Source organism: Lepidochelys olivacea (genome assembly GCF_965140295.1).
Source record: "Lepidochelys olivacea isolate rLepOli2 genome assembly, chromosome: 18".
NCBI lineage: Eukaryota > Metazoa > Chordata > Testudines > Cheloniidae > Lepidochelys > Lepidochelys olivacea.
Genome location: NC_140428.1, coordinates 9770004 through 9783014, shown reverse-complemented (window position 1 = coordinate 9783014; position 13011 = coordinate 9770004). Strand labels below are relative to the sequence as shown.

Genomic DNA, 13011 nt, shown 5'->3' with positions numbered 1-13011 from the left:
CTGCTCTTGCCTTGATGGGCTTGAAATCAGCCCTGGGAGGGCTGTGACAGAGCAAGCAGTTCCCAGGCTGACTGGGGGAAGCAGGCTCAGCTGTGGCCAAGCCACAATCAGGCCTCAGCTGGCCCTTATAAGAGGGCAGTGGGCTAGGAGCAGACAGTCTCCTCTAGTTGTGGAGTGAGATAGGCCTGGTGAGTATACCAGAAGTGGAGCAGGGCTGGGGAAAAGCCAAGGAAGCTCTAGCCTGGAAACCCCCCAACCTGCAGGCCTAGTTTAAGGTCAGACAGGTACTGGGGTTGCAGGGGGAGCCCAGAGGTAGCAGGTCCAAACTCCCCTTGCCTATGATGATTGGCTTATATACTGCAGTCTGCCCCAGTGTGCAGGGGCTTAACAGTGACTGACAGTAGCCAAAGACTGAGGCTAGGTGGGGATAGTGGGTGGGGGTTCCCTGGGGAGGGGAGATCCAGAGACTGTAAGGGTACTGGCAGGGGGCAGCACCCTGGGTAAAAGGGGCACTGGGGTCTGGGAAGGACATAGGGGGGCTAGCGGCAAGTGGGACAACAGCCTGCAGAAGGTGCTCTGGAGGCTGGAATGCTAATTCTCTGGATGAGCAGCAGGAGGCTCTGCAGGGGTGAGTCTCGCACTGCGACAGGAACCCATTAGCCAGCTTTAATTCCACCTTGGTCCCTTTGCCCACCAGGGATATTAGTTGGCAGCTGTGAGCACAGGCATGGTTCATAGATACCCCTGATGCCTGTCCCTTCTACCAAGAGGGAGACCTGGACACACGCCTACCTCCACTGTGCCAGGTAATAGCTCCCTTTCGCATCCTCCAGAACCTTCTGATGCAATTCTAGCTGCCCTTTACCCATCTACTCCTCTATGGACTTCCTATCTATGGCTCCATAAAGTCACAAGACCTTCACATCAGCCTCCTGTTACTGGCCAAAATGATCATTTACCACACCAAGAAGAAGCAGCCTGACAGGGAGGTTCACTGCAATTGTAGGGACTACTTCTGTTCAGTCACTGTCTCACATCCAGAAAGAGTTCCGCTGACTTCACCTCCTTCGTGGTGCTATGGGTGCTGTTCAGGGTTCTCTGCTCAGTGTCCCTATATGGTTCCCGTTTTACATCTTTGACTGAACCCCCCTCCCCCCCACCTTCCTGTTTAATCATTTGTTGTCCCCTGTCTCTGCGACCATTCTCCCATTTGAAGAAGGGGGGAATTTTGTTCTGGTGGACTCTGCCCATCCTTCCGGGACTTCAAAGTGGGCTGCTGCATGGAGTTTTTGAAGAAGCAGAAACTGTAACATACACCCATCTATCCCTTGCTTCCCCACCCCCACACAAGGAGAGAATTAGGGAAATATCCCTCTCTTCTCTACAAACTTGCACAATACCATCCTTAGGGGAACGTTTTCATTTCAGTTTTTTTTTTAACATAAGCAGCAAATAACTTATGAAGTCATGTATGAGACAAACTATGGTGGATGTTCACACTTTTTACCTCATACACAATGCCTCAGATGGGTCCCCCCCATTTACTGTAATAGAGAGTTCCTCCAGTTCCATACACACCCTCAAAGTTCAATTTGTTTCTGATAATTCAGAGCTGGAATAAGCTGGTCCTTTCCTTTCAGAGTGTTTATCTATAAATGCCGTGTGTCGAGACTGAAGATGGCTTACTATCTTCTCCTCTATTTCCACGCCTTGTACTATTTCTTCATTAGAAAGTGATAATTTAGTTTCAGAGTCTTTGGTTACAAGAAGAACAGATGTTCTCCGTGAATCAAGAACATTTGCTACCACCACCTGATGACGATATGTCTCCAGAGCCTTCCGTGATTTATCAATTAAGATAGAGGGATCAGTTTCCAATTTAAAGGAAATAACAAATGCTTCAGGGGCCCATTCTTTGACTAGAGGAGACAGCATTTTTGGCACCATCTTCATTGTGATCTGCATTGGGGGGAAAAAAAATTTCAGTAGACACTAGAAGTTTCAGTACACGTTAGTATGACATTTAAATATGAGAGATAAAGACAGTGAATAGGCATGTGCCAGCTTCACGTTACATTATGCCTAAGAGTTCTGGGCTGAGTTTTACACTTTGGAATGATTTCTAAAATGCCATTTTGCTAAACCTTACTAGGGAGGATCAAAGGTGTCATTAATGTACCAGCACAGTGAAACTAATTTTGGGTACCAGTTTGGATAACAAAAATGAGAATCTACTTAGCAGACGAATCAGCACAAAGTAATAGTATCAACATGCAAGTTCCTGCTATTGAGAAGCTAAATTCATCCCTAGTCTATTACTGGGGGAGAAGTAACCACAACGTTTATAACAATAATCCTGTTTGAAACTGAATTTTCAAACCAGTAAAATATACATACATAATCAGATGTACTTGAAAATTGGTATTGCAGTTCACGAAGTGAGATACTATCTATGGTGCAAATTATGGTAGGTCATTTGGTGAAGGAGTTCCCAAGATACAGTCCTCCAAAAAATGCTGGAGCTTCAGAGGGGATGAGTTGGACTACAGAAGCCAGCCCACAGCCATGCCTCGTTTAATTTCTCATTTAAATACCAAGCTAAATTAACAATCCCAACTGTATTAATATGAAGTTATGGTTCCAGATACTCCACAAGGTCCAATGCTCCTCATGCCCAAAGGCTACATGAGATGCTGATTCTCACTGCAGCAAATCTGAAAGAGGGCTCAATTTGGAGCTTAGAGCGAGGAAGTACCAAGATGGCAGGAGACAAAGGGTTCGTGTTAAGGCAAGCCCAAGACAGGGTTCAGTAAAGCATTGAGAGTTGGTATCTATTTGAGTGATCTACAATGAAGATCCCTGGAGCTGTGGATCTTAGTAACTGCCAGGAAGACGGGCTAAAGAGACTGACCTTTGGGTATTGCTTTGTGTGGACTTAGCACTGGAGTATCCTGGAAGGTATGGGAACAAATGTGACCTGTCCAGAGGGCCAAAAGAAGCTGTGGACCAACACAGGACCGAGACAGCCATCACCAGAGGGTGTTATAGGAGGAAAGCTTGCTATGCTACACCCATCCAACAGGGGACACACTTGCAGTGAGTCCCTTCTACAGTGAATAGCCTTTGTTCAGCTAAGATCGGATGAGAGTAAATAGTTGCAAAATGTATTTTAACTGATGAGATGGCAGCATACAAGTATTCAGATGAAGTAAATATCCTAATATTGATTGAATAGGAGCTCAAACTGGGTTTATGTTAATGTTGGTTGCCCACAAGAACCTTTTCCACTAATGATCATAACACCACCACATTGATTGTTTACTGGAGATTAATAGTTTTTTAAAAAACAAAACAAAACAAAACAGGACAGTCTTGTGAAGACTGTGAAGGAGTCAGTCTGTGGTCCAAATGGCAAATCTGACCATTCTGGGTCACCAGGCCTGGAATGGTGAAGAAAAGACCGAAATTTCTTCTAATAGTTGCAGAAGATCTGAGAACTACTGTTGCCTTGCCCAGGCCAGGCCAATCACAATAACCTTGGTTTTGTCTTGTTTGATTTTCTCAAATTCTCTGAATTAGAGGAAGGGGAAGAGGGAATGCATAGAGCAGACCTACTCCCCAGTCTAGATGAAATGCATCCAAGATGGACTGATTGTCTATTCCTACCCTGGAGCAAAACCTCAGGAATTTGGAGTTGTCTTGTTGCCAAGTTTTATGTCTGGATACCCCCACCTGGAGTAGATGTTGTTTACAGTCAGGTCTTTGAATGCCCACTCATAATTATGGTGTAAAAGTCTCTACTCAGCTGATTTGCTAATATGTTGTCCTTGCCTGTAAAAGTGAAGAGCTATGGGATACATTTGTTGTACCTTGCAACACTCCCACAAAGCCAGGGCCTTTTTGCAGTTCGCTGGATTTGCTCCCTTGCTTCTTCACATAAAACATTGTCAGTAACTGCCTGAGCCACTCTGTCCTAAAAGTGGGGAAGAAATTCAGGAATACCGAAACGTAGTGACCTCCCCTGCCTATATTAGAAGCATAAGAAGAAACTGTGATCAACAGAGCTGGGGGGTTAACTCTGAGTTCACTGCAACATTCAGACTACCACATGAGCGATACCACATGACCTCCTTGGAGAGTGTTATTCTCATAAACATATTGTCTGTATTTGGTATGCAGCGCATTCTTAATCAATGCTGTCCAGGTCTCACCTTAGGTGAGCATAAGAAGTTACGTATGTCAACAAATCCATAAGGCCCCTCAGCTTGAAAAAACATCACTGAAGCTGTCTTGCAATATATCTATTGCTGTAAGGATTGTAAAATATCTTTCTTCTGGGCAAAAAGCTCTGCCTTTTTAAGAATCCAGAATTGACTCAATAAAAGATATGATCTGGATTGGAGTTTTTTGTGAGTCTTCCAGTTTAACTTTAGCTCAAGTGTTAGGAACTCATGTTTGCGACATAGCTATTCCTACATCTTCCTGTGAGGAAACACTAATGAGCCAGGTTTCAGAGTAACAGCCGTGTTAGTCCGTATTAGTAAAAAGAAAAGGAGTACTTGTGGCACCTTAGAGACTAACCAATTTATTTGAGCATAAGCTTTCGTGAGCTACAGCTCACTTCATCGGATGCATGACTAAACTGGTTAGTCTCTAAGGTGCCACAAGTACTCCTTTTCTTTTTACTAATGAGCCAATCATCTAAGTAAGGGTAGATCTGGAAACCTGATCTCTCTTGCAGTAAACCCAGCATCTTTTAGTTTCTCTGGAACCTCATCTGTTCTCAAGCTAAAGAGCCCTTCCCCATCAGATGGAAAGTCTTTTACTTGAGTTCTTGTCTCTGAAGGGAGTCTGGACAACTGCAGACTCCAATGGTGCCTCAAGGTGATCACAGATGCTAAAGCTCTGGATGTCATATCTGAAGAACTGAAAGATGCTCTCAACCAAGTGAACTCTGGTAATCAGTGTGTTGTCTAGTTTTGTCTCCTCTTCCAGTAGTAACTATGCAAACTATACTCCTGGGGGAATTCTGTGCCACTGCACATGCGCAGAATTTATGTCCCCAGCAGATTTCTTTGCTTTCCCACAGTAAAATAACTTTCCGACAAGGAAGCAAAGGGAAGCCACAAGAGTGGTCAGGCGACCCACACCAGCAGTAGGTTTCGGGTGCCCAGGGCAGCTGGCAGAGAGGTAAATCACTGTGGGGCAAGGGGCGAACTAAGACCTGGCTGATAGCTCCTACCCTGCGCCAGGCTCAGCTACTAGTCTTGGCTAGGCTGGGGAGGATGGGACTTACTCTTTCCCCTCGTGACATCCTGGGCCATGTCAGACCCACCCACCCGATTTCTCCCCCAGCTGTAGGAAGCTCTGCAAACTCTATCCCCCTGCACTTCCTCTACCCATCGTTCCTCTGCTGCAGGGGGAGGGATCACTGTACAGGAAACTGCTCCCCCATCCGCCCAACCCCCATGCATCCAGACCCTCTCATACTCAGACCTTCCCCCTGTGCCTGGACTACCCCGACGAGCCACCCACACCTGGATCTCCACCCTACTAAGTCCCAACCAGCTGCATCTGGACCCCCTGCTGAACCCCCAAACCCAGACCCTCCTACTGAGCACAAACCACCTTCACCTGCGCCCCCCCCTTCAGAGTCTCATTACCATTGCACCCAGAACCTCCCAACAAGCCCCTGATCCTCCATACACCCAGATCACCCACTGAGCCGCCTGCACCCAGATTGCCCCACACAGAACCCTCTCAACCCACACCCAGATCCCCCCACACCAAGACCCTCCACACTTGGATCCTGCCTTGCTGAGCCTGCCTGCCCACATCTGGTGCACCTGGCACGGAGGGGCAGGGCCCTGAGGTGTTTCTGGGGAAGGCCCTGTCCTTCTGCTGTGTCAGGGCTGAGTCTGTCTTGTGGGGACCTGCACAGTGATCGCCCACTTCTGTGAAGCCAGTGGACTGTGCTCCCCAGTGCCATACGGGAGCCTCCACATATATTTGACAAATAAAATTTGTGGAATTTAAAAATATTGTGTGCAGAATTTTTAATTTTTTGGCATAGAATGCCCTCTGGAGTAAAACTATCTTCTCTCCTAAGTGATATTGATAGCTTGGACTGGCTGATAACTGGCATGTGCCAGAATACCCTTCTACACAGAGCACCTAATTTCTTACTTTTTATTTGAAAGGGTACAGCACACTTGACTGCCTTGAGGTCTTTGCAGGGCCACTATCGCCACCAATAAATCTGCACAGGGATGGACTAACCAGAAGCTCTGAGGCAGCTGTGTGACGTTATTGACTTGAACTGGGACCACACAGAACATTGTTGCAATCAAGATCCTGTAGTGGCACCAAATTGTGTATAAAGGGGGGTCAAATAAGGTGTCTAAGATGAGGTTATGGTTTGCTGGTTAGGATTATGCTATCTGTTTGCATGTATCGTTTTTGTATTTAAAGATATAAGTATTGGCTCTATACAGTCTGTATATCAAACTTATGCTGTGCCTCTGGGTGACACCCCAGACAAGTTGGGGTCAGCTCTGCCTAGCCTGCTTGATGGCCCATTAAGGACCATCAGCTATACAAGTGACCCACTGAAAGAGGGCAGACATGCCTTGGGACTCAGCCAGGTAGGCAGGGACCTGCCTAGGGACAGAACTCTGAGGTGTTTCCAGGCCACGGAATGGACAGTTTGTCTTTGGGACAAAGAGAGAGACCACATGGCAAGAGACTATAAAAAGCTGCTGCAGCTCCTCCATCTTGTCTTCAATCCTGCTTCCTGCCTCTGGAGGGACTTTGCTACACTGAAGCTTTGAACCAAGGACTGAAAGACCCATCCCAGCTGGGGATGTTCTCCAGAGACTTGATTTGAACCTGCAGTTTATTCTATCACTGCTGCAAGCCTCAACCAAGAACTTGGCCATCGCTGTGTGTCATTGATTCCATTGAACCAATTCCAGCTCTCGTCTCTATCTTTTTTTCCTTTTATGAATAAACCTTTAGATTTTAGATTCTAAAGGATTGGCAACAGCATGATTTGTGGGTAAGAGCTGATTTGTATATTGACCTGGGTCTGGGGCTCGATCCTTTGGGATCGAGAGAACCTTTTTTCTTGTACTGGGGTATTGGTTTTCATAACCATTTATCCCCATAATGAGGGGCACTGGTGGAGATACTGGGAAATTGAAGTGTCTAAGGGAATTGCTTGTGTGACTTGTGGTTAGCCAGTGGGGTGAGACCAAAGTCTGCTCCGTTTGGATTGCCTTAGAGGTGGAAAAACCCCAGCCTTGGGCTGTAACTGCCCTGCTTTAAGCAATTTGTCCTGAATTGGCACTCTCAGTTGGGTCCTGCCAGAATCAGCATTGTTACAAGCTAGTATAACTTGTCAGCTTTTTTGGAAATTGTTGGTCTAGATGCTGGATTTAATCTAGTTTTTTTTGCTGGTTGGAACAAACTATCTAGGACTGATTTTACACCTAGTGGGTGAATAGAGAATATCAAAAACTGGGTGTGTGACCTCCTCTAATACAACAGAAGGGATGTTCAGGGTTGTTCAGCCATCTTTTCTATAATGTTATGCTGTCCATAAATTTGTATCTTCTGGAAGAAGTTGCTCTCACATTGTGATCCAGTGATGTCTGAACCTCCATATCCATATCCACATGTTCAGCAGGACCTTCTATTTCTTCTTCTTCTATTCTTGTCAGCAAGTTAAAGAAGTATGGGCTGGATGAATCCACTATAAGGTGGGTAGAAAGTTGGCTAGATTGTTGGGCTCAACGGGTAGTGATCAATGGCTCCATGTCTAGTTGGCAGCCGGTATCAAGTGGAGTGCCCCAAGGGTCGGTCCTGGGGCCGGTTTTGTTCAATATCTTCATAAATGATCTGGAGGATGGTGTGGATTGCACTCTCAGCAAATTTGCGGATGATACTAAACTGGGAGGAGTGGTAGATACGCTGGAGGGGAGGGATAGGATACAGAAGGACCTAGACAAATTGGAGGATTGAGCCAAAAGAAATCTGATGAGGTTCAACAAGGACAAGTACAGGGTCCTGCACTTAGGACGGAAGAACCCAATGCACAGCTACAGACTAGGGACCGAATGGCTAGGCAGCAGTTCTGCGGAAAAAGACCCAGGGGTGACAGTGGATGAGAAGCTGGATATGAGTCAGCAGTGTGCCCTTGTTGCCAAGAAGGCCAATGGCATTTTGGGATGTATAAGTAGGGGCATTGCCAGCAGATTGAGGGACGTGATCGTTCCCCTCTATTCGACATTGGTGAGGCCTCATCTGGAGTACTGTGTCCAGTTTTGGGCCCCACACTACAAGGAGGATGTGGATAAATTGGAGAGAGTCCAGCGAAGGGCAACAAAAATGATTAGGGGTCTGGAACACATGACTTCTGAGGAGAGGCTGAGGGAACTGGGATTGTTTAGTCTGCAGAAGAGAAGAATGAGGGGGGATTTGATAGCTGCTTTCAACTGCCTGAGAGGTGGTTCCAGAGAGGATGGTTCTAGACTATTCTTAGTGGTAGAAGAGGACAGGACAAGGAGTAATGGTCTCAAGTTGCAGTGGGGGAGGTTTAGGTTGGATATTAGGAAAAACTTTTTCACTAGGAGGGAGGTGAAACACTGGAATGCGTTACCTAGGGAGGTGGTAGAATCTCCTTCCTTAGAAGTTTTTAAGGTCAGGCTTGACAAAGCCCTGGCTGGGATGATTTAATTGGGGATTGTTCCTGCTTTGAGCAGGGGGTTGGACTAGATAACCTCCTGAGATCCCTTCCAACCCTGATATTTTATGATTCTATGATTCTTCAGGGAGTATCTAGGATTAATGGAGACCTTTCCTTTGCTATTAGCAAGGGTGGTGGAATCTTTCCACTGAATCTTGTGCGAGCAGGCTCCTTTAACAGCTGTCTGGAGGAAGGCGAAACCAGCCCCACTACCTAGGGAGATCATAATCTATGGGTGAGGGAAGGTGAACTTGAGGGCTGAAAGATCAGAACTGGAAGACTTGAACTTCTGCTAGATTCCCTGATTTGTTCCCTGGATATCAAACTGGTTTGGAGGAACCTTGGAGGACGGACATGTGAGCACTTCAGCAGGCACTGCTATTAGAAGGTTCCATCAGTCCAAGCTTCACTGTTTGCACATCCCAACAGTGTACATGCACAGAGGCTAATCAAAGAAGAATTAATAAATACAGAAGACAGCATCTGGAAGGAAAGAGGACCCTGCTTCATTCTTCAATGACCTCTTCAGGCTACATACAGGAGACAGCTACCTCCACAGCCTGCTAGTATAAGTCTAGGTCTCAGATGTTAGAGCACTGGACTAGGAATCAGAAGAACTGGGTTCTATTGCCAGCTCTATCACTGACCTGCTGTGTGATCTTAAGCAAGTCACTTCCCCTCTCTGCACTTCAGTTTTCCTTCTCACCTTTTGTCTAATTTGTCCAGCTAGACTATAAGCTATTAAGAGCAGGGACTGTCTCCTTCCTCATGTTTACAAAGAGCCTGTCACAACTGGGACCCAATCTCAGCCAGAGCTTCCAAGTGCTACCAGAATACAAATAACTAATAATGGAGAATGAATTGTTGCCATGGAGGAATTATCTGAGAAAGGATCATTAAAAAAGGAAACTGGAGATCCCAGTAAAATAGCTACCTATCAAAAAGGAAGCCTTTAATAAAGGGAAGAATAGAGAAAAAACCAGAGGAAAAACAGACAGACCTAGGCTTTCATTACTGCCAATCTAATGAATAGGGATGGCTGGTTTGGTAGTGGCGCCATAGCACACTATTTTCAAAGTACTGAGCCGTCATAAGGCTCTTAGTCCCTGTGAGAGGCGTTAATACACCCCAGGTTTGTATATGAACTCTCAGACCAAGAGGAGTAAGTGACTTGCCCGAGGTAACTTAAGTCAGTCTGAGAGCAGGGAATGTGGCCCAGGAGTCCTGGTTCCCCACAGAGCGCTAGCAGCAGACCGAATCAATAAGCCAGGTTTTGCCCCACATCACACTTTTGCCAAGCAAGATCCAACAAGGGACACAGAGCAAGGCCCAGTGCCCAGGAGAAGCTGCATCACCTGCAGGGGGCCCTCAGAGGACTGGATCTTGTGCTCAGGCATCTCTGATGCTGGGATGTAGAAATCTGACACGGCTGCTGCCAGGTAGAACATCACGCTGGAGCCTACGGGGGAAAGGAGCCAGAATCACCGATGGCCCCGAGGGGGGCTGATCCGGCCCCCGCAATGCCGGGACCCCCCAAAAAAGAGATGACCTCTCTCCCACCCAATGCCACAATCCCTCCCCACGCCAGGGCCCCCCTCAAACAGGGCTGACTCCCTCCCACCCACGGCCAGCCCCAGGGTCCACCGACCCCAGCAGGCCCCAGCCTTCCGGCAGTGGCCAGTGAGAGACACTGGACAGGGCTGAGCCCCGCCCCCTCACGCCTGACCCCCCCGGTGCCACGCCCCCCGGCCAGGACACCCAGCGGGGCGGCCGCCCCTTCTCCCCACCCACGCCCCGTACCGAAGGGCGCCAGGGCCCTGGCGGCGGCCCGCAGCAGCGCCAAGTACTCGGTGAGGCCGGTGAACTCGAGCGGCAGGAGCGCGCCTGTCTCCTTGGCGTGCTGGTACCCGAGCAGCGCGGGCACGAGCCCCGGCAGCGCGGCTGGGTCGGCGGTGACACTAGGCCCCGTGTGTACGCGCAAAGCGTCCAAGAGGGCGGGACCCGGCGGCGGGAGCGCGCGCGCCCACGGAAAGGCGGAGCGCGCGCGGTGCAGGAAGCAGACGCCGTATCCGGCGCCCACGAGGCGCTCGGCCGAGGCCGCCCCGCGCCGCCCGCTACTGAAGTTCTCCAGGAAGCGCACGGCCCGCGCCTCCAGCGGCACCTGGGTCCCGCCCGACGTCACCAGCGCCACGCGCCGCCCGCGGGCTCTCTGCGCCGCTGCCCAGGCCCGCACGCGCTGCTCCGCCTCTGGCGCGGCCGGCCCGGGGCTGTCCGCGCTGCCCGCCGCCGCCATGCCGGCCGCGCTGGCCGCCTCCGCCCCGGAAGTTGCGACCCGGAAGCGCCCCGCGTGCTGCCCCGCCCACGCCGGAAGCCCCGGGTTGCTCGGCAACGCGCCGCTTCCCGGGGACGTCGGCCGGGGCGGGAGCTGGAGGATGAACGCGCAGCAGCTGGTGCCCCTGGCTCTGCCCCGCGGGCGGCCGCTGCGCTGCGAGCTGTGCGGGGGGCCGGCCCAGCTGCGCTGCGGGGCCTGCCGCGTCACCTGCTACTGGTGAGCGCCGGGCGCCGCCCGCGGCCGGTGCCCCGTCCCCCCAGAGCGCCGCCCCCGCCCGCGGCCGGTGCCCCGTCCCCCCAGAGCGCCGCCCCCGGCCGGTGCCCCGCCCCCCCAGAGCGCCGCCCCCCGGCCGGTGCCCCGCCCCCCCAGAGCGCCGCCCCCGCCCCCCGCCGGTGCCCCGCCCCCCCAGAGCGCCGCCCCCGCCCCCCGCCGGTGCCCCGTCCCCCCAGAGCGCCGCCCCCGCCCGGTGCCCCGTCCCCCCAGAGCGCCGCGGCCGCCCCCGCCCCCGGCCGGTGCCCCGTCCCCCCAGAGCGCCGCCCCCGCCCCCCGCCGGTGCCCCGTCCCCCCAGAGCGCCGCCCCCGCCCGGTGCCCCGCCCCCCAGAGCGCCGCGGCCGCCCCCGCCCCCGGCCGGTGCCCCGTCCCCCCAGAGCGCCGCGGCCGCCCCCGCCGGTGCCCCGTCCCCCCAGAGCGCCGCCCCCGCCCCCCGCCGGTGCCCCGTCCCCCCAGAGCGCCGCCCCCGCCCGGTGCCCCGTCCCCCCAGAGCGCCGCGGCCGCCCCCGCCCCCGGCCGGTGCCCCGTCCCCCCAGAGCGCCGCCCCCGCCCCCCGCCGGTGCCCCGTCCCCCCAGAGCGCCGCCCCCGCCCGGTGCCCCGCCCCCCAGAGCGCCGCGGCCGCCCCCGCCCCCGGCCGGTGCCCCGTCCCCCCAGAGCGCCGCGGCCGCCCCCGCCGGTGCCCCGTCCCCCCAGAGCGCCGCCCCCGCCCCCCGCCGGTGCCCCGTCCCCCCAGAGCGCCGCGGCCATCCCCGCCCCAGGCTCCTCAGCTCCCGGCCCTCCTCCTCCTCCTCCTCCCCCCGCCCAGTGCCAGGCCCCTGGCCTGAAGTGGTTTCCATTATATACGCTACAGGGTTTCCAGCCTGGGTCGATGGCTCCCAGCAAGCCTGGCCCTGGGCTATCGCCCTTCTGGTTCCCTCTCCCTGCCCCCGACCCCAATGCCCTGGGACAGCGCCGGCTGCCAGGAGCCCCGCTGTCAAGGGGAAAGTCCAGTCAGATGTGCTGACCGGACACCGAAATCCGGATACTGCCGGCAGGGGGCGGCCCTGGGTCATCAATCCATGTCAGCCGCTGCTGGGCTGGGGCCACCTCCTACCTGCATCTCCTGTGCAGGCAGGCTCCTGTCCCGGCCCCAGAGCAGAGGGAGCCCAGCTTGGACAGTGGGGGAGGGCGGTGGAGAGGATTGAAAGACAACGAAGGGGGAGGGGGAGAGCAGTGAGCAACAAGGAAAGGAGGGAAGAGGCGCAAGCATGGTGTAGGGGCTTGGTGAAAGAGGCCTTGGGAGCAGAGGCAGAGTGGGGGTGGGGAGACAGCCCTTTGCTTTTGCTGTCTCCATTCCCCTACCCCTGTGCCATGCCCCAGATCCCTGGTCACCCCTATTCCCTGCCCACCCCAGCACCCCGCCCCAGACCTTGGGCTGCCCCCATTCTCCACCAGTGCCCTACCCCAGACCCTGGCCACCCCAATTCTCCTCCCCCCACACAGACCCTGCCCAAGCCCCCTGGTCACCTCCATCCTCATTTTCCCCCTCTCTCAGTGCCCTGCCCCTTATCTGCATTCTGATTCCCCAAGTCTCGCACCCTCCCACCCCCGCCAATGCCTTGTGACAGCCCCTAGGCCATCTCCATCCTCATTCCCTTCCCCCTCAATGCCCTGCTCTAGCT

General features: G+C 52.9%; 2 protein-coding genes across 4 annotated transcripts in view; one reads left to right on the top strand and one right to left on the bottom strand.

Annotated features, from left to right (window-relative positions):
- Positions 1-1405: 1405 nt before the first annotated feature.
- On the bottom strand, positions 1406-11039 carry PPCS (phosphopantothenoylcysteine synthetase; the record flags this gene model as incomplete). Of its 2 annotated transcripts, none has more annotated exons than XM_084651760.1 (3): positions 1406-1959; positions 10102-10205; positions 10547-11039. In XM_084651760.1, the coding sequence occupies 3 exons, from the start codon at positions 11037-11039 to the stop codon at positions 1588-1590; spliced, it is 969 nt and encodes a 322-aa protein (XP_084507886.1). In that variant the 3' UTR covers positions 1406-1587. The 2 variants fall into 2 exon arrangements, with proteins under 2 accessions (XP_084507886.1, XP_084507887.1); XM_084651761.1 differs by having other exon boundaries at positions 10908-11030.
- The window catches only part of ZMYND12 (zinc finger MYND-type containing 12), a gene marked incomplete at its 5' end in the record, with an annotated part of 36142 nt that continues 34168 nt past the window's right edge, over positions 11038-13011 (top strand). For both annotated transcript variants that reach the window (XM_084651759.1, XM_084651758.1), the window contains one exon: positions 11038-11294. In XM_084651759.1, coding sequence (XP_084507885.1) covers positions 11038-11294 — 257 coding nt within the window. The remainder of the gene's footprint in view (positions 11295-13011) is intronic.